This window comes from Kwoniella newhampshirensis, chromosome 2 (genome assembly GCF_039105145.1).
Source record: "Kwoniella newhampshirensis strain CBS 13917 chromosome 2, whole genome shotgun sequence".
Lineage (NCBI taxonomy): Eukaryota > Fungi > Basidiomycota > Tremellomycetes > Tremellales > Cryptococcaceae > Kwoniella > Kwoniella newhampshirensis.
Window position 1 is genome coordinate 1,518,280 of NC_089956.1, and position 22,193 is coordinate 1,540,472.

At 51.9% G+C, this 22,193-nt stretch overlaps 7 protein-coding genes across 7 annotated transcripts; 3 read left to right on the forward strand and 4 right to left on the reverse strand.

Moving 5' to 3' along the window:
* IAR55_001256 (uncharacterized protein) lies at positions 1-1,682 on the reverse strand (the record flags this gene model as incomplete). The annotated part of the gene is made up of 4 exons (XM_066944383.1): positions 1-703; positions 763-967; positions 1,032-1,453; positions 1,519-1,682. The coding sequence occupies 4 exons, from the start codon at positions 1,680-1,682 to the stop codon at positions 1-3; spliced, it is 1,494 nt and encodes a 497-aa protein (XP_066805584.1).
* Positions 1,683-2,695: 1,013 nt separating this feature from the next.
* IAR55_001257 (N-acetylglucosamine-6-phosphate deacetylase) lies at positions 2,696-4,676 on the forward strand (the record flags this gene model as incomplete). The annotated part of the gene is made up of 7 exons (XM_066944384.1): positions 2,696-2,749; positions 2,841-3,155; positions 3,289-3,575; positions 3,656-3,724; positions 3,879-4,045; positions 4,134-4,251; positions 4,427-4,676. 7 exons carry the CDS (start codon positions 2,696-2,698, stop codon positions 4,674-4,676), a joined length of 1,260 nt encoding a protein of 419 aa, XP_066805585.1.
* A 271-nt stretch (positions 4,677-4,947) lies between these two features.
* Positions 4,948-8,383, reverse strand: IAR55_001258 (uncharacterized protein; the record flags this gene model as incomplete). Its single annotated transcript, XM_066944385.1, has 6 exons — positions 4,948-5,072; positions 5,137-5,827; positions 5,879-5,989; positions 6,044-6,446; positions 6,506-7,500; positions 7,571-8,383. 6 exons carry the CDS (start codon positions 8,381-8,383, stop codon positions 4,948-4,950), a joined length of 3,138 nt encoding a protein of 1,045 aa, XP_066805586.1.
* Positions 8,384-8,992: 609 nt separating this feature from the next.
* IAR55_001259 (uncharacterized protein) lies at positions 8,993-11,115 on the reverse strand (the record flags this gene model as incomplete). The annotated part of the gene is made up of 10 exons (XM_066944386.1): positions 8,993-9,262; positions 9,329-9,405; positions 9,466-9,640; positions 9,703-9,934; positions 10,010-10,092; positions 10,153-10,173; positions 10,233-10,312; positions 10,410-10,648; positions 10,726-10,826; positions 10,906-11,115. 10 exons carry the CDS (start codon positions 11,113-11,115, stop codon positions 8,993-8,995), a joined length of 1,488 nt encoding a protein of 495 aa, XP_066805587.1.
* A 1,222-nt stretch (positions 11,116-12,337) lies between these two features.
* Positions 12,338-14,458, forward strand: IAR55_001260 (uncharacterized protein; the record flags this gene model as incomplete). The annotated part of the gene is made up of 10 exons (XM_066944387.1): positions 12,338-12,386; positions 12,533-12,623; positions 12,697-12,787; positions 12,844-12,906; positions 12,976-13,045; positions 13,096-13,338; positions 13,400-13,514; positions 13,567-13,592; positions 13,684-13,986; positions 14,052-14,458. The coding sequence occupies 10 exons, from the start codon at positions 12,338-12,340 to the stop codon at positions 14,456-14,458; spliced, it is 1,458 nt and encodes a 485-aa protein (XP_066805588.1).
* Positions 14,459-15,204: 746 nt separating this feature from the next.
* Positions 15,205-18,571, forward strand: IAR55_001261 (uncharacterized protein; the record flags this gene model as incomplete). The annotated part of the gene is made up of 11 exons (XM_066944388.1): positions 15,205-15,315; positions 15,414-15,669; positions 15,737-16,072; positions 16,132-16,493; positions 16,552-16,851; positions 16,908-16,963; positions 17,019-17,084; positions 17,149-17,253; positions 17,305-17,568; positions 17,636-17,748; positions 17,820-18,571. The coding sequence occupies 11 exons, from the start codon at positions 15,205-15,207 to the stop codon at positions 18,569-18,571; spliced, it is 2,721 nt and encodes a 906-aa protein (XP_066805589.1).
* Positions 18,572-19,249: 678 nt separating this feature from the next.
* On the reverse strand, positions 19,250-21,801 carry IAR55_001262 (uncharacterized protein; the record flags this gene model as incomplete). Its single annotated transcript, XM_066944389.1, has 8 exons — positions 19,250-19,260; positions 19,322-19,386; positions 19,479-19,702; positions 19,768-20,105; positions 20,171-20,416; positions 20,476-20,842; positions 20,919-21,167; positions 21,484-21,801. The coding sequence occupies 8 exons, from the start codon at positions 21,799-21,801 to the stop codon at positions 19,250-19,252; spliced, it is 1,818 nt and encodes a 605-aa protein (XP_066805590.1).
* Between the last annotated feature and the right edge of the window lie 392 nt (positions 21,802-22,193).

A 22,193-nucleotide genomic window follows, 5' to 3' on the forward strand; every position in this document is an offset into this window, starting at 1 on the left:
TCACTTCCCTCCAAACTCCACTCTTGACAAACCCCTCGCTCCCTCACCCGCTGCATCTTTGACGACCACCACTTTACCGAAATCGATCCCGTCCTTCTTCAATCCTTCCAGTAGCAACGACCGGTATCCTTTACTCATCATTAAGCCGCCGCCCAAAGCCAGAGCCGTTCTGGAAGGTCTCACCACGCTTCCATCTCCCAACAACGACGTTGTCAGTTCGATCAGAGGTGCGACGGAATGTTTAGCTAGTCGTAACGCCTCTTCATGCGATCCGTTCTCATCATCTTTTGACAGCAGATCGCCATCCCCATCGATTTGGGGCTGATCCAATTCCTGTTCCGGCTGACCATCTGCACTTCCTGGAGGTGTCGGTATTCCTCCATTAGCGGTGGGAGCAGCGGCTACATCGTCAGGAAATGCCCATCGGAACACCACACGTGCTGCACCGGCTATGAGGGCGTTTCGTCGACTCGTCGCTTCGCCCGCATCGAGACCTTGGTTCCCTGGTCCAGTGAGAGAGGTGATCGTGATCAGGTCGAGCGGATCGGAGGTGCCGAAATAGTTGAGGAGATCGCGATGGAGTGGAAGATAAGGTGGAGTAGAAGAAGTGTAGATGGATGTCGATGCATATCGATCGGCAAGGGCAAGCAAGGACCGGATTGCAAGTCGACCCATCCAGAACGCAGATCCTTCATCGCACAGGCTGGAACCATTGCACGAGTCAGATGCAGCAACAAAGCCATTGTCAATTGCCAAACTCACAGGTAGCCCCAACCCCTTGAAACAGCCACATCTTCCAAGGGTAAACCTCTGTGTTTTCCCTCAGCGTCTGTACCGCTTGCACTTGCACCACTACTAGGAGAAGCCACGCGGATCGTACGTCCCACAGTGCCAGTACCGGCTACCACAGCCACGACATGGTCCACCTCTGGCCAATCCAGAGCAGGTGCTGCGAGGAAGTTGACATCTGGTCATCCGTCTTTCTGTCAGCAGCTCGCTATTGTTTTCCTCACAGTCCGATCGGAACTCACCATTTGTGACCTTGACCCTATCTTCACTCATGCCCAACGCATTGGCGGCAACCGCCCCAAAAGCCGTACCGTCAGCCTCGCAGCTGATTCCTGCCAAACCTAACCATGCATATCTAAAGATAGGGAGATTGAGATTCGGCAACATAGGCGGTCTAGCAGGACTTGGTGTTGTCGGTCGGGAGGGAAGTGGTGAGCCCGGATTAGAGGAAACAGCGAGATGATGAGCGACCGGATGGGAAAGGAGATCAAGATGTGATCGCGTGGAGGGGGCTTTGGGAGGTGATGTAAATGCCGGAGTTAACGGGAGGGACAAAGAGGGGATGGTGAATTCGTTTGGGAGGTACGATCTTGGAAGGAGTGATAGAGCTCGATACGTCGCCAGCAAGATGGATTGCGCCGCGAGTGCATAGCCCACGCTTTGTCTGTGCGAACATTAGCCCTGAGCACTGCCCAAGGTCGGGAAGACAGAAGCGGATTTTCAACTCACACGTTGCAAGGACCTGCTGTGCCTCTGACTTCCACACCATCGTCTGAGCGGATGACGACACAGACTTTCGATCCTCCGCCATCTGCGCACAGGATGAGCTGGCGTGGGGCAGACCCCCCCGTGTCCGATGGTTGCTGATCCATCGTGGTTTTCTTGGTTTCCATTGAGATTACGACTGGACCTTGATCTTCTCGGTCGATGGAGTGCTGATTGTGCACTATCGTCTGAGCTTGACGGTAACGGTCGCGATGAGAGAAAGATGAAATGCACTGTAGTCCGTCTTGTCTGATCTGCGGTTTGTGATCGCGCTAGGCCCTCGAGCTGCTTGATTGGATCAGGTCGAAGCGGTGAGCCAAGAGAAGGAGTTGGGAGATGTAACAGTTGGGGCTACCTATATCGAGACACAGAAGCGACAAAAGGTTGGCGGCGTATCGATGCTGATCAACTGGTACACCCAAAGAGTATCGAAGGGGGAAGCTGTTATCAAGTTATATCCGCTGTCTATCGATGCGATATGTTGAACAGTAGTGGATGCAAAAGTCGACCGACTGGACTGACTTGTCACTGGGGACCGCGATAGTTTACGGCAATGTAAAAGGTCCGCCGCTCTTTCCGCCATCTACTGCTGGCAAGCGTTTTTAACACCTGTCCACCAGGGGGCTTTGATGATCTGTCGTCTATCTCCCTTCTCCCTGATCTGCAGCCCATGTGCTGTACATACGTCTGCACACGTTTTGTTACCGAACTACCAGAAACACACACACACACACACACACACGCGCGCGCGCGCAGACAATTGGATGAGCTACTACTCTACTCCATAACGTCGACACACGCTCATCGCTATCATTGACCGACACGCACACCCCACCGCAAGCAATATCACCGGTCAAAGCGCCGAACGGGAGTTTCAGGGTGGGTTGCGTCAATGCGTCAAGTCACCCTGAGATGGCGGTATTCCGGTACTCGGCGGTATGACCGAACGGTATTTTTGGTGATGATGATGCAGCCAAACGGAAAGATTACGAGTGGAGGTGGTGATTGGGAATAGATAGAGATAACTCTGGTGTAGCTGTGACTGTGACTTGACAAGTGTAGATGTGTGTATATGTGCGTGTGTGTGTATAGGGCGACAGCATAGACTGCGGAACAAGAGATAGCGACAACGACCAGAACGATGACCGATGTGATAAGATTCACGAATGGATACCTTGCTCTGCCAGATGGTACTGTACGTCGCGTCGTATCCCTGTGCATCATCATCAAGTCCCTTCCAAACAGCGAAACCGCTGACATCTTCCTCTGACAACTTGACCCGAAAGGCAGCACAAGCAGATCTGTACATCTCCCCATCATCCGGGACGATCATCTCCGGTCAATCCTCCTTCTTCTCCACGTCATCGTTGCCTGCCCGAACGATAGATCTCGACGGAAACCTGCTCTGTCCGGGACTGATCGATGTTCAGATCAACGGAGCGTTCGGGATCGATTTCTCTGATCTGGATCTGGAAGCAGGGCAAGAGGGAGAGAGCAAGTATGTCGAGGGAGTGGAACATGTCGCGAAGAGATTGACGGAGTTTGGAACGACCAGTTTCGTCCCGACGATCATCACGCAGAAAGAGGAGCTTTACGCCAAGGTAAGTGGAGGCGAGGAAGAAAGTCTCCATTGTCATTGTCATTGGGGTTCACAGGGCGGATCGGTCGTGCCGAGACCCTTGTGTAGATCTATATGGAGCGGTGCACCGCTGACAACGACCACTTGCACTTTAGCTCCTTCGCCTTCTCAGACCCAGATCTCCCAAAAACTCTGCTCACGTACTAGGCTATCATGCCGAAGGTCCATTCCTCCATCCACTTCGACGCGGAGCCCACTCCTCCACCTTACTCATGACGGCGTCCTCCAATCCACCGATAGATACCTTCGACAAGGTGTATGGGAAAAACGGCCTGGACCAGGAAGGCGTGAAGATCATCACCCTGGCTCCGGATGTCGAGGGCGTGATGGGTTGCGTGGAGGATCTGGTCAGTAGAGGTGTGACGGTCTCTATCGGACATAGGTGGGTGCGATGCCATCGACCCCTCCTCAGCTGAAAAGGGGCATGATGAGCTGCCCGCGGTGCTGAGACATGGTGAGTAGCGATGCGACGTTGGAACAAGCGGAGGAAGCAATGAAGAGAGGAGCGAGGATGATCACCCATTTGTTCAAGTATGTCGTCCATCATTCTGAACACCGTCTTTTCGGCCGCCGTCGATCCCTACGCAGACACAACAATTTGCACTCCTCTGCGGCTGCCCTCATCAAGAGGACTTTCCTCATACCTCTCTTCTGCTAGTCAGCTAACCCCGACCCACCCTCACAGCGCCATGCCTCCGATCCACCATCGAGATCCAGGTGTCATCGGACTATTAGGCGCACCGAGCCATCGACCATACTACGGTATCATCGTTGACGGATATCATTCCCACCCCAATACTGTCAGAATAGCTTATAAAGCGTGCAAGGAGGGCTGTGTGTTGGTCTCGGATGGTGAGTCCCATCCGAATCCAAGGGTGACAGGCACATGTAGAGGAATTAGGTCAGCAAGGAGGGACTGATGATCGAGCGTGTAATCCAGCTCAAACAATCATGGACCCGTCGCTGCCGGATGGTGTCCACCCTTGGCGAGATGGCATCAAGTTCAGGAAAGAAGGACTGAAAGTGTTAGTGGAGGGGACGAATACCCTCGCAGGCAGGTGAGCTTTGGTCGTCCTCCCATTCCCATCGTCCCCGACTTTCAACTTCTTCTTCCTGTCCTGTCCTGTCCGGTCCCTACTCATACTCAATCAAGTACCCTTTCTATGGGTCGTTCGTCAAACAAAAACTCTTGGTTGAGTCGCATCGACTGACGACTTGCTTGGACTCGCACAGCGCCGCACCCCTCGCTCCTCAAGTACACAACCTATCCAAGTTCGCCTCCATCCCTCTCGAAGAAGCAGTCCTAGGCGCCACCCTCCGTCCCGCCCAACTTCTAGGCGGACAGATCGCGCAGAGCAAAGGTCAATTGGCATTGGGTTACGATGCCGATCTGTGTGTGATGAGTTGGGGAGGGAAGGTTCTGAGTACGTGGGTTGGAGGGAAAGAGGTCTGGAAAGATGAGACTTTTGGAGGGAGGGGATAATCAACTGGATACCGATCGCTAGATCTAGTTAGGCACTTGTCTACTCAATGCATGGATCTTCTAGAGGACAGTGATCATTCGCATAGCCCAGATGTTTCCGTAATGACAAGTTGTTTAGGCTAGGCACATGAAAGAGGAGACCGCGTACTCGATACAACGCTTGACATGACAGCTACAATGCCCTGACTACAACATAGCAACGACCACCACCTCGCTCCCACCTGATTCGCAAATCCCGTTCAACCGTGCTCCAGACGGTCCAACTCCCCTCTCACCGCAACATCTGCAGTTGATCGCAATACGAGAACAGAGTCTTGGCCGTCAACCTCGCGACATGTTTATCGTGCATTTGACCCATGAATAATGTCTCACCCACCGCTCTCAGAAGCGGTATGACTGAACATTTCCTCGAGTATCAGCAATTGGTTGGTCGCTTGGAGACGGAGAAGAAGACGCTCACCTTCATCCGGAGAGACGACACATCCTACACCGCCACGTTCCGTACTTTCCCTTATGGCATCTACCAATTCGCCCCCTGCCATACTCACAAAGAACAGGTACGTCGGCGAGAGATTCGTGAGATCTTCTCGGGGCGTCCATCTCGCACACACCTCCAGAAACTCCATAGCACAATCCACCACCAAGGCCATACTCGCTTCTCTCAACTTCTCATCCAATCCATTCCGTCCTTGATTAGTCGAGTGGATGATGGTGGGATCAAGGCATTTCACCATCGTTCCATTCACCGACATCTTCACGAACAACCATGTGATCTCGATATGTCTCGAATAGGATTGATGGTCACCTCTCATGGAACCTTGACCAAAAGAGGATCTAACGGTGTTGAATTGCTCTTTCCACCATTCCAACTGTCCATTTACCCTCGAAGCTAGTCTTTTCAAGGGTGGGATGTAATGAGCGGGATTCGGCTGCGATACACCGCCTTCTGTCAAGATCAGCTCGAGGCGATGTCGCCATTCGTTCAAAATTGTCATCAAGCGTGCGTGGAAAGTCAGAAGGATGTCGTTGGAATTTGGCGTTTCTTCGGACGATGACGAGTTGGTGGGGACAAGAACATTGCAATAGGACAAAGCGTCTCTAGGCGGTGGCGCTGGGAAGGAAAGCTGTAGTCTTTCGGTGCTGTCGACGATCTGTAAGGCATGTCAATGCTTGAGCAAGTCCCGACGAGATTCCGAACTCACATAACAGAGAAGCCACACTCGAGTCATATCTTGAGCAGAAGCCTGGCGCTCGGGAGGGACAAAGCCGGCGGTCTCAGCCAGTGTGACTCGAGGTGGTGTTGACGAGAGCAGCTGTTTGGCGTCAGTCAGCTAAATGCAAGCCCTTTTAACGGTACTTCTACTCACCCTTATCCATCCCCTTGCCCATCTGAATGCCGATCTCGCTATCAACGCCGCCTCCTCTCTTTCGGTCATGTATGTGGCCAATATACATGCGCTCACAATCTCTTCCGGTCCCAATCCGAACTCCGCATCAAGTGGCTCATCTCCATCCACATCGCCGAAATCGGCCGTGTAGGATCCTTCAAATCTCTGCCAGCTTTCCGCAGGAGAAGTCTTGAGCAAGAGCAGGACTTCGTCCGCGAGTGCATCGTGGTAGTGCTGTAGTATGGCAGAACGCTCGGAAGATATCATACACAGTACAGCGAGGATGAGAGGAGTAATGGTGGCTGGACCGCCTTCGAGATATGGGAATTTGCGGAATTGCAGTTGGTACCCGTACAGAAAGCCGCTGAGGTGTCGATGGAAGCTGTGACCGTTCGGATCAGATCAGTTTCTGGTGTTGATTAGGCTATTGGTACCACTCACTAGTTCACCAATGTCAATGCGTCGTGATTTGATATGATACCTTTCTTGACGACGTCTTGCCGCGGGTCGACTGAACCAATGACAACCTCCATCCCGCTTTCGTCGGCAAACTCCGCGCTCTGACCATCATGGGGAACAACGGTAGGCTCATCACGAATGGATGACATCGAATGTCTTTGATCGTGATACATCTGGTTAGACGGTCGTTGAAGCTCCGCATAATCTGGGTGATTCATCGCTCCAGGGGTCTGTAGGACTGGCGACGATGATACCCTGCTGGTGGGCGTGACATTCGGTATACTCGTAGGAGTATGCTGTTTCATGGACAAAGGGTCACTATGAATTTGCTCGAGTGGAGCGAGCATCCCTCCGGCGGTATTGTTCATGAATTGCTGAGGCGCAGGTAGGATGGCGTTGATGGGAACATGTTGACTTGGTCCCATCTCTGAGGCAGGACTAAGATGAACGGAAGAGTTTTCGCTTGGCTGTCTGATCGGTTGTATACGGGAGAGAGGCACGCTCTGAGGCATAGGCGAGTACGACGGTATGAAGCCCATATGCGACGAGTGACCAGAGGGAGGTGGAAGCTGAATATTGGTCGTCAATGACGTCGAGACGGCCCCCCTGGACGGAGCTTGATGGAATGAAGGGCGTGTGATGCTGTCCCCCTCGTGCTTGGGATCTTCGTCTTCGTCTCGTTCGTCTTCCTCGTCGCCATCAGCTTTCTCATTCTTCTTAGCTTTCTTCTCCTTCTTGCCTCCTATCGAGACATCCTTATTCTTGTCAGGCGCAAACCAACCGATGATTGCGGACAGATCCCTATCGGGAGCCTGGTAGGTGGGCAAGCCGGCGGGTGAGTCTGGGGGCGTATACGGCGGTATGATGTTGTTTCGTACTAGATGATTCATCATATGGTGGACGGCGGCAGATATATGCGATAATTGAGCTGTAGCGGCGTACACATCCGATGTGAGCGTTTGTTGCCAGTCATCGTCCTGTACAAAAGTGAGGCCATCAGCTCGAGCAGAGCAGGGCAGAAGACCGTGCGGTCCGGTTTCTACTCACTTGACTCCGAGGGTAGAAGACGCATCTCTCCTCTCGAGCCTTACATCTCACGCAGACCGTCTCTCCAGCTTCGACAACACATTTGAGCTTCGTTTTCCGACAGTTTGAACATGCCCTCTGCTTCTTCTCTCGTATCAAGACCGCTAATGAATCCTTGGTCGACGCAGCGCCAGGCTTGGTCTGGGTAGAACTTTCGTTCTGTGTTTCTCCCGATGGGGCAGATGAGTCCGCGAGAGACGATTGTCTAGCTCGCTTTTTGACCGACTTCGACGCAGATGAGGAGGAGGAGACAAAAGAAGGTGGGACGGACGGAGCAGGATCAGACGGAGGAGCAAGGTTGGTCGAGGAAGAAGAGGAAGAGGCAAGCATATGTCGTGCTTCAGGAGCGGTCGATGAAGATGGACCGAGGTTGGGGAAACTCATCGTACTACCGGAGCGAGGTTGTGACGCTTTTGGATTCGATGAATCCGGCACCGAACCAGCGATAGCAGCGGAGGGTGTCGCCTGAAGAGTCATCCTCCTTGAAGGGGACGGTGGAACTGGATCGTTCCGACCTCGGACATTTTGTTGCGATTGGAAAGATTGCGGTCGGGAGGGTGGTATGGGATTGAAAGCGAATTGAGAGAAAGATTGGAAGGGCGATGAGGAGGGGAAAGGCCGCTGCTGGCTGTGGGTCTGGCTTTGGGGAGGAAAGGATGTCTGTGAGAAGGATTGTGATCTTGAGTTCGTCGAGGTGCTCCGAGCGGAAGTTGACGAGGAGGAAGTGGGGGGCACGGGAAGGGACGGTCGTTGTGGTAGGGGTAGATGATCCATCGTTATTCCATGAGCATGTTTCTCAAAACCTGACAGGCCGTGGCCGTAGTGTGCGAGTCGATCGTATTCGGTTCCAACGGCCAGGTCAAGGATGTCAGACGTATTGGATTCCGAGCTCGGAAAGAAGTATTCCGGAGCTGCCACGGAGGTGCAAATGGGTATCGAAGGGTAATGACGTGCACAACGATGTTCGCTATGCTTGGTCACGACGATGTAGCCGATCGAGGTGGGGGTATCTGGTCGTGAGCAATGTAGTATGAGCCAACGCAGGTTGAGGAGTGATCGATGAGGTGTGATCGGTTTCTCTTTGTTTGATCAAGATATTCGAGTTGTGTGTGTCCCAAGATAACAGACTGGAGACCTCTGCTTTCACCGCTCACTCCCTTTCCCTCCTTCGGCGATGTGACCGGCTCCGGAAATGCTTCTTCCCTGAGTGGATATGGGATGCACCACTCTTCACTCGACAACGTCCAAGTGTCATGTCGATCGCATGCGTCAAGCATACCGATCTTCTCTTATGCAGGATGCAGCCCGTGCCATCGAGCAACGTGCATACTGAAGCCCAAGCTATGATACAAACGTTCACTTCTCGAGTTCAGGCATCCCGTATCAAGCTTTCGCTCCCTCCTCGCTGACCGCCGTCTGCTTGAAGTCCACAAAGTCCACTACTCTCCCCTCTTTCCTAGCCTGCTCAGCAGCGAACACCAACAAGTGTGAATTCAGCACTTCCTCTGGAGTCACTCCCAGAATAGCCTGGTCGTTCTTCGCTACCGCTTCTACGAAAGTGGAGGCCAAACCTGTGTCTCCTCCGCCATGATGGCCGGGCAAGCTTTGAGGTTTGTGAGATGTCTTGGTACGCGTGAGGAAGTCGAACACGGTCTAGTAGAGCAAAGCAGTCAGCACCGACTGCAGTTTATAAAAAAGCTCGAATGGATGGATTCTCACGAAACTCTCCATATCTCCGATCAATTCTCCTTTGGTTCCTTGTATCCTCGTTCCACGATCACAGACCGCTTCGGTAACTTTGGGTGAATGCGGATAAGCACCGACACAATGAAATCATTTATGAGTTGATCACTTACACGCAGACATCGTCATACTCGCCGTCACCCCTCCCTCATACTCGATGTTGACCACTTGGTGATCGACAATATCGTTCCCTGCCTCGTATACACAGACACCGTACGGACTGGTCTTCAATGCGTCCGTCACGTTCTCGATGTCTAGCACATCTGCGTCGAGAACGTGTTTTGCCCACTAATACACAAGACTTATCAGCAACTTCTCTGCAACGCATGTAGAACGATTCTTTTGCTTACCTTATGACTGTCCAATCCATCACCATCTGGACCGTTGCCGGGGATGAGAGGATCAACATAAATTTTCTTCGCGCTCCATACGCATTCGCTCTCGTAAGCACAGTCGAGGCATCGCTTGGCTTTGCCTGCTTGGGCAGGTTTGCGGGAAGGCTTGAAATGGTGCAGTGAACCGAAAGAGTGGACTTTGAGAGGCTTGAGGCCAGAGAGGTAGTACGACAGAATATCTATATCACTGCGCAAGCAGTAGATCAGCATGATAAGGAAAGACACAGCCTTCGATGCCAAAATGCTGGATGGTACCACTCACTGACAACATTTGGTCATCAGCCCAAACGATGTTTCCGATTCCTTTTGCCAGTTTCCACGAACAAAGCTGTGAGCGAAGTGTTGCTGTGTGGCTCCGTCAGCGATATGAAACAGATAGTGTAAGCGATGATTGAGATAACTGACGTTCCCGACTGGCTCGATGTGCTATAGGGCCAGGCTTCACGTTAGTAGATGTTATGAGGAAGCAACGGAGGCAGGCTCACCTGAATGTTTACAACTTCGCCTAGATCGCCCGAATCGATCACGGCTTTGACCGCCTGATTGTATGGCGAGTATCTAAGGACTAAGTGAAACATTGATATCGTCTCAGCGCCATATTGCCAGGTAAAGGAAACGATCCGGTCTCGAACGCGGATTTCAGACGAGGGAGAGATACCCACCGTGTCCGATCCCGAACACGCCCCCAGCTTCCTCCGCTTGGACCTCCCTGACCATCTTGACACAGTCTTCCACCTTCGTCGCCATAGGCTTCTCACACAAGATATGGTAGCCCTGCTTTGCGAAAGCGCTGACTAGCTCGGCGTGGAGATCGTCGAGAACACAGATCAGGATAGCATCCGCGATTCTTCCTCTCGAAAGGAGGTCCTGCCAGTCGCTGAACTGGTTGGTCTCGGGGATTCTGCAAGATACAAAATTCATGTCACGTCAGTCCAACGTCCTGTCCCAGTGAAAGCTTGGTGAGGTGAGGGAACTCGCTTGTGGGCTCGGGACATGACTCTACGTCGATGTGGTCGTGGTTCGGCGACGGCTACGACCTTGGCCAGCTCGGGATGTTCAAGAGCATAAGAGGCATACACCTGCGATCGCGCCCCACTGTCAGCTCGTTCTCCCGATGGGCCAGCCTGTCTGTAATCAGGTGACATGGACGGTACCCACTTGTCCTCTTTGTCCCGCGCCTACGACCGCAATGGTCACGGATTTCTTCTCGCTTGGAGTGGAGCTCCGATCGGATTCGATCTCGTGCACATCCACCGTGATATCGGAGATGGCGTCTTTAGACAATGACACAGCGGCACCCAAGCCATGTTCCGTGGTTGATGGGAGGATGGTCTGGTTCTGTGTTGACGTTACGTCGAGCTCTGCCATCGTGATCCAAGTAACTGTTATCCGAATCAAATCCAGATAGACGATTGATTGATTGGTTGGTTGGTAGGTAGGCAGGACGCAAAGGTGAATGAGGAGAGTTGCGATATCGACAATCCTCTTCTACACTTTCATACTTGATACAGATATCAGTCCCACAAGAGTCCGAAAGAATGGATCCGACCCCTCTATCAACCAATCATCGGAGGAACATTTGCTTCAGGTCGATCAATACCCATATAGTAGTCCAAAAGAAAAGTCGCACTAATCATCATCCACATCATCATCGGCTTCCTGATAATCTCAGCTGACCCCACCCGGTCGGTCAGCTCCGGTCCCCAAGTCGCTCTTCCCACTTCAACCTCGCTTCTTCAACTTGCTTTGATTTCTCCCCCACTCCAGACATCTAGAGGGTCCGTGCGCCGAATTCTCCGAGAATCCGTTTCATGTATTGCCTTTTCTGGTAATCATACGCTACGGTTAATTCCCATTCCGCCAATCGTTAGTCACAGGTCTTCTGCCCTTTGCTGTAGTAGATACGGATAGACACATGTGGGACACACATACTTCCGCTTCTCACCTTTCATTCCCCCCTTTGCCCTTCCAAGCGAAGTCCGTCTTTCCTGCTCTGTTATCACATGAAAGAGCTGATTACACTGTCTCCCAGTCCCTGACCACACACCTCTATCATGTCCTGACTGACCGCAAGGGGACTTCTCGTCGTGCAGTCCAGTCGATTCCTTCTTTTACGCTGCCCTTTCCACGCACCTCTCTTTCTCACTCTCGCTGAAATCGCCTTTGCTTTGCCATAACGTTTATCTCCACCAGCTCTCCCCTTTATTCTCAGTCGACCTTCCCACGTGAACAGCGAGAGCTTAAAATCACACTGCTTTCGCTCAAAGCGCCGATCGGAACCCAAGTTCCCGTTCCACTTGCTCAGCTGGTCGTGCGATAACGACCTCCGTCTTGGCTTCTTCTAGCCGGGACCGAGCCCTGAGAGAACACACCCAGGAGAGATAGGCCTATCACCAACACTCAATCGCTTGATAGGACGACGTGACCGTCGACATATAAGAGGACTAGTGCCGATTCGACCTTTCCCTTCCCACTTGTCTGTTGATCACATCTCATCTAACAACAACAACAAGTCGGACCCTCCTTCCATCCATCGCTTGATTGTCACTTGCATCAACGTTCCATCGCCGCTCGTACAAGTCAAGACATCATGACGTTCCTCGCTAAACTTGCCCAGCTTGAGGTGATGGGTTGCAGATGTGAGTTGATCTCATCTTACGATATCCCTCAAGGACCTCTCGAGCAGATTGCTGACGATCTGTTCCCCTCCTTCCTGTCAATCACTGAATCACTGCCGACTTCATTCCTGGCCGACTGTCCTGACTGCCTGATGCTACTTCCGCAGACAACTCCCCATGGACCCAGGTCATCATCGTCGGTTTCGTCTGTTTCTGCTCCGTAGGAATGTTCAGCGCTATCGGTGGTCTCGGTGCTGGGTGAGTCTCATCTCACTTGCATGTAGATCTCGAGTAATGACATCGACTGACTTGACTGTATGTCATACTCTAGTGGTACCCAAGATACAGCGTTGTCCGACACTGCCAATGGTGTCTTGTACGGTTGTTTCGCCATCATGGGTTTCTTTGCTGGTTCAATCAACGTTAGTGCTGCGCTCAAGCACATACAAGGCACAACACTCACCCAGTCCGTCTATAGAACGTCCTCGGTCCCCGAATGACTCTCTCTATCGGAACATGCGGCTACTCTCTCTATGTTGGCGTGAGTCTCTCCCAAAATTCCTTGTTCGTACCTTCCTGACATCTGGCAATCATCTAACGCTCAATGTAGGCTCTCTGGGCATACCAAGTGCACCAAACCAGGTGGTTCTTCATTTTGGCTGGTGCGATCCTTGGTTGCAGTGAGTCGTCTTACCAAGATGGTGTGACAGTGCTGACGGTTTCTACCTAGCCGCTGCATTGTTGTGGGCTGCCCAGGGAAGTATCATGCTCAGTTACAGTCTTGAGAAGGACAAGGGAAGAGCATTCTCCCTGTTCTGGTCGATCTTCCAAATGGGGACCCTCATTGGTGCTGCTATCGCCCTCGGAATCGAGGCAAATTCCACCCTCCCCACCGTGTCCACTGGTGTCTACTTGGCTTTCATGATCATCCAGCTCACCGCTATCGGTACCTCTTGGCTCATTCTCCCTCCTCGTGAGTGTAGCTTGATGGACGACAGATTGGCAGAATGTCGAGCTAATGGCATGGCGATTAGACCTTGTTGTGCGAGGGGATGGTACCGTCGTCGAGTTGCAAGCTGCTCTTGGACCCAAGGATGAAATCGCTCAGTTCGTTAAGATGTTCAAAGACTGGAGGATGTTGTGCCTTTTGTAAGTGCCACCCTAGGATACCGTTCAGAATATAGCTAACAAGCTCCTGTAGCCCCATGTTCTTCGCCTCCAACTACTGTAGGTCATATTTTGGAAACAGTCACACTACCCTTGAAGCACAGAGGTCTCATTGGTTTGAAATGCATGTGCTGATTCACGAATCTTACAGTCTACGCTTACCAGGGAGCTATCACTGCATTCCTCTTCAACGGTCGAACCCGTGCTCTCTCATCCCTCTTGACTGGTCTCGGTTCCATCGTTGGTTCCATTTTCATCGGTACCATCCTTGATCGTCTCCCATTCTCTCGAAGGAAGCGATCGCTCATCGGTTGTGGAGTGGTCGCGATTCTCAACATCATCATTTGGGTTGGAGGATTGGTCTTCCAGACTGAATTCACTCGAGCAACCAAGCACACTGTATGGGACTACTCGCAGAAGGCTGCTGTTGGTCCCCTTATCCTTTTGATGGCTTGTGAGTCACGATCACTGGTCAGCAATGGAAACGCGCCCATACTGATTCACTTTGTTGCACTCCAGACTACATTGGAGATGCTGCTTTCCAGGGTCTCGCTTACTACACTATGGGAAACATCACTAACGACTCCTTCCGACTGGCTCGAATGGTCGGGTTCTACAAGGGTGTTCAATCTGCAGGATCTGCGGTCTCATTCGGAATGGATGCCGTCGCCACACCTTTCCTCACCGAGCACCTCGTCAGTTGGCTTATCCTCTTGGTCTCTTTGCCTCTCTGTGCGTATGTGCTCTGGAAGTGCCCGGAATCAAACTACGAGGTCGAAGGCGTCAACCATGTCGAGGACCTCGGAGAAGACCAGATCGCCGGTGCTGCCTTGCCCAAGGGTCACCATGCTCATCTCGCGCCGACGACCAGTGTCGATGAGAAGCGAGACGAGGCGGGAGGTGCTGTCGATGTTCGTGAGGCTTAGGTGGGGAGGAGTGCTCAAATAAGCGTCAACTTGGGTCTGAAAGAGGTTTTGAGAGAGGTACAGGTTGATATATGCTTTTTTGTCGCGAAGGGATACCTTGTCATCCTGTGCATCGGCCTTTAGGTTGTTAGTAGGACATGTGCCCATTTGGCGATCGTCCAACCTGTCTTGGTAGTATAGATGCAACGCTTTGATATTCCAGGTTTTGGCCCCATGGGCCTTTCAGAGCTGTTGGTTGTGATGCTGCGAGATGCCCCGGAACAGTAGTAGCTTGGCGTGATGAAATCAAAATTAGGGTGTGACTTACAGGAGGGGGCCGTTTAAGGGTGACATGACGATTAGCAATCCGAGATCGAGACTCATGATTTGGGTAAAATTATGAATCATAGCCGTCGGCCTCGAATGCTTCTTTCCTCCTGGACAGAGCCGTAATCAAAAGCTGACGAAAGCGAAAAGGTGCCCATTCGGCTTGATAACGTTCTTCTGCACCTCATCACTTCACGTCCCATACCCATACACACACACACACACCATCGTACTGACACGGTCGTTCTGCGTGCACGTTCGAACACACGTCTTGTGATATCTTCGACTCTCGTTCAGGTCCAAGGGTTGTGTCCCCTTCTTCATCGCTCGCTTTATACCTTGTACGGATACAGCATCTCGCAAGACACATAATCTCATCCAATCGCCCCGAACAGACCGTTCCATCCCTGTGTCTCTCCTGCCCAAGCGATCTCCATATGATGGACCCGACACAAGGCTACGACGGCATTCTCGACGACGAGACTCTTGCACCACTCAAACGGAATCATGCGTGTCTACAGTGTAAAAAACGAAAAGTCAAGTGCGACGCTGTAAGTGATCACTCCAGTCGCTCAGAAGCAATCGCTCGCATCGCATCACATCCTCCGCTGATCATTTGCTCTCTGCTATCTCGCTGTCCGCTGTCTAGATCCGGCCAACATGTTCGCCTTGTCTCCGTTCTCACGCCCATGCGATCCGATCTGCGAATCGGAACCAAACAACCGCGCCTGCTCTGACATGTACATATGCCGAGGGCGACTCGCCCGAGGCCACATCGCCCAGCGAAGAACCAAGGAGACAGACTGTCGGAGGCGGAGGAACGGGAACCAAGAGGCCGGCCGAAGATCAGGGGAAGAGAGCGAAGACGGCCGATGATGAGAAAGAAGCGTTGAAGTCGAGGATCGGTGAGTGCGAAATCACATGCCGTCGTCGTGAAGAACGGCTCGGCTGATGAAGATTGCCGTGTCGTAGCTGAACTCGAAGCTAAACTGGCTGGATTGCTACCCCTCAACGACGAAAGTGGTACAAGCAGATCGAACAGTTTTCCCGATATATCGACCTCGAATCGAAAGTCTAATACCTGGACTTCAGATTTCAGTCAACAGAATAAGTTGGGATCCACCAGCACGACGCAGACGGGCTATCTGGGCAGGGGTGCGTCTGTAGAACAGCTGGGTGATCTGGGATGGAACAATACAACAACTTCCAGTGCGCGCCCCGCTGGAGCTGCAGATGGTTTGGGGGACGATTGGATGAACGACCTGTTCTTGGTGCCCAACAATTGGCCAAAAGGATTACCGTCACCATGTGAGTCGTCTGTCAGGGTTGTTCTCATTCGTTGTTCATCGCTGACGCATTGATGGCAGTCCTGCTCGAGCATCTCGTCGAGACCTTCTTCAACTGCGTTCCACTGACTCCGCGTATGCTGCATCGCGCTTCACTGCTCGCACGGATCAAGCTACCGCCAACGAGCCCCGACTTTCCTTTCCCCGGTCTGCTGCATGCCATTTGCGCAGCGGCATCCGTGCATACCGCTTGGGTCAACAATCTCGCCCCTCATTTGCTCGAGGTAGCCGTTCAACAGCATGTCTTGTCTGGCCTCGACTTGACAAGCATCGAAGACTTTGGTCTAGCTCAGGCTGCCACCGCTGGTAGGACTGTTGATTTGGTCGCTTCCATCTGCATGATGGGCGGTGGTCAACTGATTTTCCAGCTGGCCCAGACCTGTGTGAGTTATCTGGCGAAACCTTCGAGACAAGTGCACGGCGCTGATCTGAGTTGCATAGATCATTCTCGCCGATGTCTATTTCTCCAAGGGATTCCCTCTGAAAGGATGGATGTACGGAAGTCAACCCTCTCGGCTCCTCAATCTACTTGACATATCGAATCGGCATGAAAAGAAGACCCACAAAGAGCCCATCTTGAGTCCGCCGGTGAATTCACAGGAGCGAGAAGAGAGATTGGTCACAGTGTGGATGGCATATGTTCTCGATGCTGGATTCGCTGCGAACAGTTCCTTTGCGCCTTCGATGTGTTTTGCAGAAATCAAATGTGACTTGCCCACCAGTAAGGAAGAGTGGAAAAAGGTCAGTCGATCCATTCGGTCATCCACCAGACACACGTGCTGATAAATATGTGGCAGTCATTCGTCATGCAAGGCAACCCTCAGAACCCAGAATCTGAAAACCTGTTTTCTTAGTAAGCGTATAACAATCGTCTGCACACGAGTTTCCTGCACTGACACTTGTCGCAGCCATCCGGTACCCGATTCCTTCGTTCTTGTGGTGAAAGCTTCGATACTGCTTGGAAGAGTGGCACAGTAAGTCAAGACCTTGCGACCAACAATATGAATACGGTAGCTGAGAAACGCAATGCGATCACAGATGGATCAGACTTTGGTGGCAGACGGATCGAGACTCAGAACATGCTAAGCAGGGGATGCGAAGCGAATCATTCCAGAAGCTTGTTCACGATATCGAGACTTTCCAGTGAGCGGACCTCTCCCGTTAGTAGCGCTACAATGCTCACTTCTCAACCAGATCAACCTTACCTGGCGCACTCAGGAATGTCTTCCGAATGATGGATTCGACCAAGAGCTCTGGCTCATTTGACGAAAACTTTCTGGCCGTTCATGTTCTGCCTAATATAGCACTTTGTCTCTTGTACGAACCTTTTGCGGAATGGGATTCGCCAAACCCGGCTCTACAGGTGCTTCAGAAGGCCTACGAAGCGATCATTGGAACATTGCATCTTATCCCGAGCAATCTCGATGTGACCATGGCCTTCACTCCGTTGATGATTCTGTGAGTGCCTTTTCGTCAACAAATGTGTATCGCCCTCGCGAGGAACGTTCCTGACAAATCGGTGCAGTACATTGTATAACCTCGGACGAGTGGTCGCAGACTTTGTCAAGAATGCTCTGAAAAAGCAAGAGTATAGTCTCGCGGTGAGACATCGTGCAGATCTCCAGACAGTACAGAGTTGTAAGTCTCTTTTTGCTGTACCGCCCTGGCTTTATGGGAAGACTGACCTGATATGTGCTTGTAAACACCAGTGCTAGATCGCATCGGGCAACGATATGCCTTGGGCAATGCAATGTCTGTGTTCTTGGAGAATTACGTTCGACTCACTGGTGATCGTAAAATGACGCCAGCCGAAGCGTGTGGACGAGAGATCACATGGTCTGGCGCGGTGACGCAGGATACCAGTCTCAGCAGTCAAGTTGCTTCTACCTCGTCGGGGAGCAGCGGTCTTTATACCGTCAGCTCGAATTCGACCTCGGTAGAAGCCATGTGTTCTTCTGGCCAGTCGTCTTCGGGATCGGGGATCAGTCCTGCTGTTGACACGCCCATGTGCTCATCGATCGACTTATCGAGTGCAAGCACAAGTACAAAGTCGAATCAACCTACACCATCGGAGAATGCGATCGAATCGATCCGAACGTATCTTGATCCTGATCCCAACACCTGGGAAGCGTGGTCACCATGGCCTGCAGGTGTAGATCTGAACGCCAGTATCAACGCTAACGTCAACGTCGAACGTATTTCTGGATCTGGAGGTGTCTCTGGTCCCGGAGTGAATCTCCTGTCATCCAACAACTACAATGTCGGAAATACCAACTCCAACTGGGGCGTTGAAGGAGTAGCAGGTCCACCTGCTTCAGGAGCAGGTCTGAGATTTCCAAAAGGCGGAGCGATGGAATCGATCCCGAACGTCACGATTTCGGAAAAAGCACAACTATCGAACCTGTCGGAAGAAGTCATCGCTGCCGGCTTCGAGGGAGTGAATTGGAAACCGTGGGGTTAGTCGAGGTCGAGTGCCCCGGTCGGTCGGTCGCATGAGTCTTCTTGATCTGTTGTTGTTCTTTCTAGGGCTGTAGAGTAGATCAGATGATTCGAGATATTGGGTGGGGTTATATATGTGTTGTTTAGTATGAATATGTGTTTCCTGGCCACATTTCGGGAGATGGCGATTCGGTGCTGGGTCGGGAATGGGTATGTTCTGTATGATAGTTTCACTCGATCTGATTTAAAGATCGACCGTAGTCCCTTTGGCAAAATTGCACATGACCCGCCTCACATGCTACTACTACTCCTGCTACTACTACTGCTACTACTACTGCTACTACTACTACTGATAGGCTTAGAAGTACATAACTCGTTACAAAAAGAATAGCTCATTCATGTTCATCTGTGACATTGGGGTATATCATGTCATTCTATTCTTACTGAAATCGGTCTTGATCATCAACTCGAATCAAATTGGGACCCTTTGTACATTCATGATGCTGTGTCAGGAGTATACGAGACGAAAACAAAAAATTTAAACTGGTAATGACTCAATACGGACTGGAAAGACTCGATCAAGTCGGGGTCAAGAATCTACTGTATCTTCTCGTGACAATTGCGACTATAATTCTGCTTCTTCTTCTGCTTTCTCTTGATGATGGATGACGGGCCGACGAGCATATTGTTCATTTGCAATTTATGACAGCACTGAACGCATATTGAATTACCGTCAGCACGATTCTCTGAATCCATACGTCTAGGAACTCACCCATTGGCTCCGCACCTCGCAACTCGTCACCAGTAGTCCGCTCGTAAGCTTTGGTGGCGAAATATCTGCAGGAACACATGATGTCAGCTTGTGAAGCTTCATCTCCTGCCTGCCTGTTCCACATGTCTCACTCCCTTCCAGTCGACTTGACACTCACCTAACATCGGCATCTTGATCCTCCTGCAACTTCTTCACGGCAGGAATGATCCTTCTCTGAATGATTTCCTGACCCTCTGGTGATCCGGCCAAAACGAGAGCGAGAGTCTCAAGACATTTAGCAACGTTGAATCGGATGTTGGGGATGGGATCATTCGCGAGATTCAGAGCGGAGTCGAGTACGTGGTCTTTGATGATGGCGAGGTTGAGGGCGGGTGCCATGGTCTGGAGCAGGTGTTCATAACAGATTAGTGATCATTACATGTCCAACATGAAGTTTTCCGACTCACGGTGATGGCAAAGATAGTAGTCATTCTGTAGAGATAGTTCTGGTGGTCACCCATCTCCAGAACCTTGGGAATGATGGTAGTCCTCGCCCAATCGACACCAAAGACGTCCGTCAACTTCTTGAGGTTGATGGTAGCAGCTTCTCTGATAGAGAAGACCGTGTCACCCAACCAAGACATGCAGAGCTGACCGAGCTTGTCGTCGAAGAATTGCACACCGAGTTGCTGAGCGAGAAGAGGGATGTACTCGATGATCGCCTGTCGAACTCGCCATTGTTTGTCCTCGGCAAGTTCCATGATGGCAGGAAGAAGAGCTTGAGAGAGTCTTTCAATGCCGATGACTGCGACGTCACGTGCTCAGATGTCAGCTCCTCATAGACGACGGTACCCTGTCAGATGAGCTCACCATCGTTGACTTGGTCGAGCTTGCCGATCAAATTCAATCTCACATCACTGAAGTCGTCCTTGAGGAGCTGCAAGAAGAGGGGCAAAAGGTGCTCGACGGTGGAATCTGTGCCCAGCAGAGGCGCAAGACCGGAGATCTGCATGGCCAGAGAAGCTCGGACATGCTGACTGGAGTCGGTTGCCAGGTCTCGCACACATGGCAGGATTCTGGCAAGAATAACCTCTTTGTCGACGAGCTTCGAAAGACCTGTGATCATCACACATTAGCCGATACCCTGACTGAATAAGGCGACATGTCACACTCACCTGGAACCTGACCGGCAGCAGCAGTCCTGACCTCCGCCTCGTTGTCTTTCAATAAGCCGACGAAGGCGCTGACCAACTCCTCCCGAATCACACTTTCCCCGACACTCTCTGCCAAGCCCACAAACTCGTTCGCGACCATATACCTGACTCTCCAAGATTTGTCGGTCACACTCGCACGCATGGGGTCGAGGAGGTGCTCCTTGACTTCTTCGGGCGTGAGAGCAGAGGCAAGAGCGATAAGGTCTGGAATGGTGAGGAGTCGGACTGAGTCCTGGTCGTCTGCAGCGAGTTTGCGGTAGAGAGGAATGAAGTCCGAGATGAGAAGAGGGTGTTGGTTGGGCAGGTCGGCAGCAGATTTTGCGAAGGGCTACATACGACGAAGATCAGATTTCCTTCATTAGTATGATTGTATAGCATGCAAGGTTGTCAAGACAGTCACTTACACCCAGGGCCTTAGCCGCAGCCCTTCTGACCATAGGAGTGTCATCCGAAGTCAGACCGGAGAACATCTTCCTCATTTCCTCCTGGACCGGGGTGGTTGCGATTGGGTAGGCAGCAGCAAACAGAGCACAGGCGGAGGTTCTGCTAGTGAACCAGTCTCCGGATGCGAGACGTCGGAGCAGAGGTAGGAAGTGGTCTTCGATGGCTTCAGCAGAAAGGACGGCGCTGATCTTGGAAATGCTCTCGGCAGCCTGTGGAGGTGCGAAGGTCAGCAAGTCAGCATAAATGCGCTGGTGACTCAGTCATGGTCGATCCCTCTTTGGTGACCCCTTGACAGCGGATCGCGTCCATTGGTGTCTTGCAGCGTCGATCTCTCCCCGAGAAGACACATGGCTTCGCCACCAAAGTAACGAGACGGATCATTACCGTCTCCCGAGTCTCTCCATGCGATGATCTGTCACAATAGCAGACCCTACCGACTGACTCGATACCGAACCAGATCATGTCTAAGAACACCAGAACTCTCTTTCCCTCTTGGAATTACACATTTGACCGGTTCCCGCTCACCTTGTCCCTGACCAGAGTCTCTTCCACCGCAGCCAGATTCTCCAATGGACCCAAGACCGTCCAAGCCCATTCTCTGCCGCCAACATACTCTGCGAACCCGCCCAACTCTTCCGCTAGAACAAGGAGGACCTCGTCCTCATCGTCCAGCTGGTCCTGGAGGAAAGGGATCAGTTCGTCCCTCGTTCGTTGGGGACCGAGAGCGAGGGCGATGGTTGATAATCTTCGGATTGACGAGAGACGGAGGACGACATCTTCGGACTTCAGTTCGTCCATGAGGAGATGGATGGGGTAGAGGGACGATGAAGGTGGAGAAGACATCCTTGTTGATCTCTGCGCTTTGCTGAGGTCCAGAACGGACAAGTAAAACAGGTGAAGAGCGGAGGGTTCGCTGATTGTCCTGATCACACACACAAGCGTCCTTATGGCCTGATGTTATGGCGAGTCGGCCGTTCAGTCTGTCTACCAAAGGGTTGAGTCTGAAGAAAGGAGTGAACTACTCGTTGGCTTCTGTAACGGATGATGAGGAGTGGTGCGCGATACAAAGCTCACTCCCCCGTCACCACTCACCACCACAGACGCGACCCCGGACATACCATTCGGCGTTTACTGATCGATCGGGTGATGTGGCACCACTCCCCCAACGAGACGACGATACAGTAAAAACCATGCATCACAAAGTCATGAACTCGAACCAAATCAAATCGCGGTTG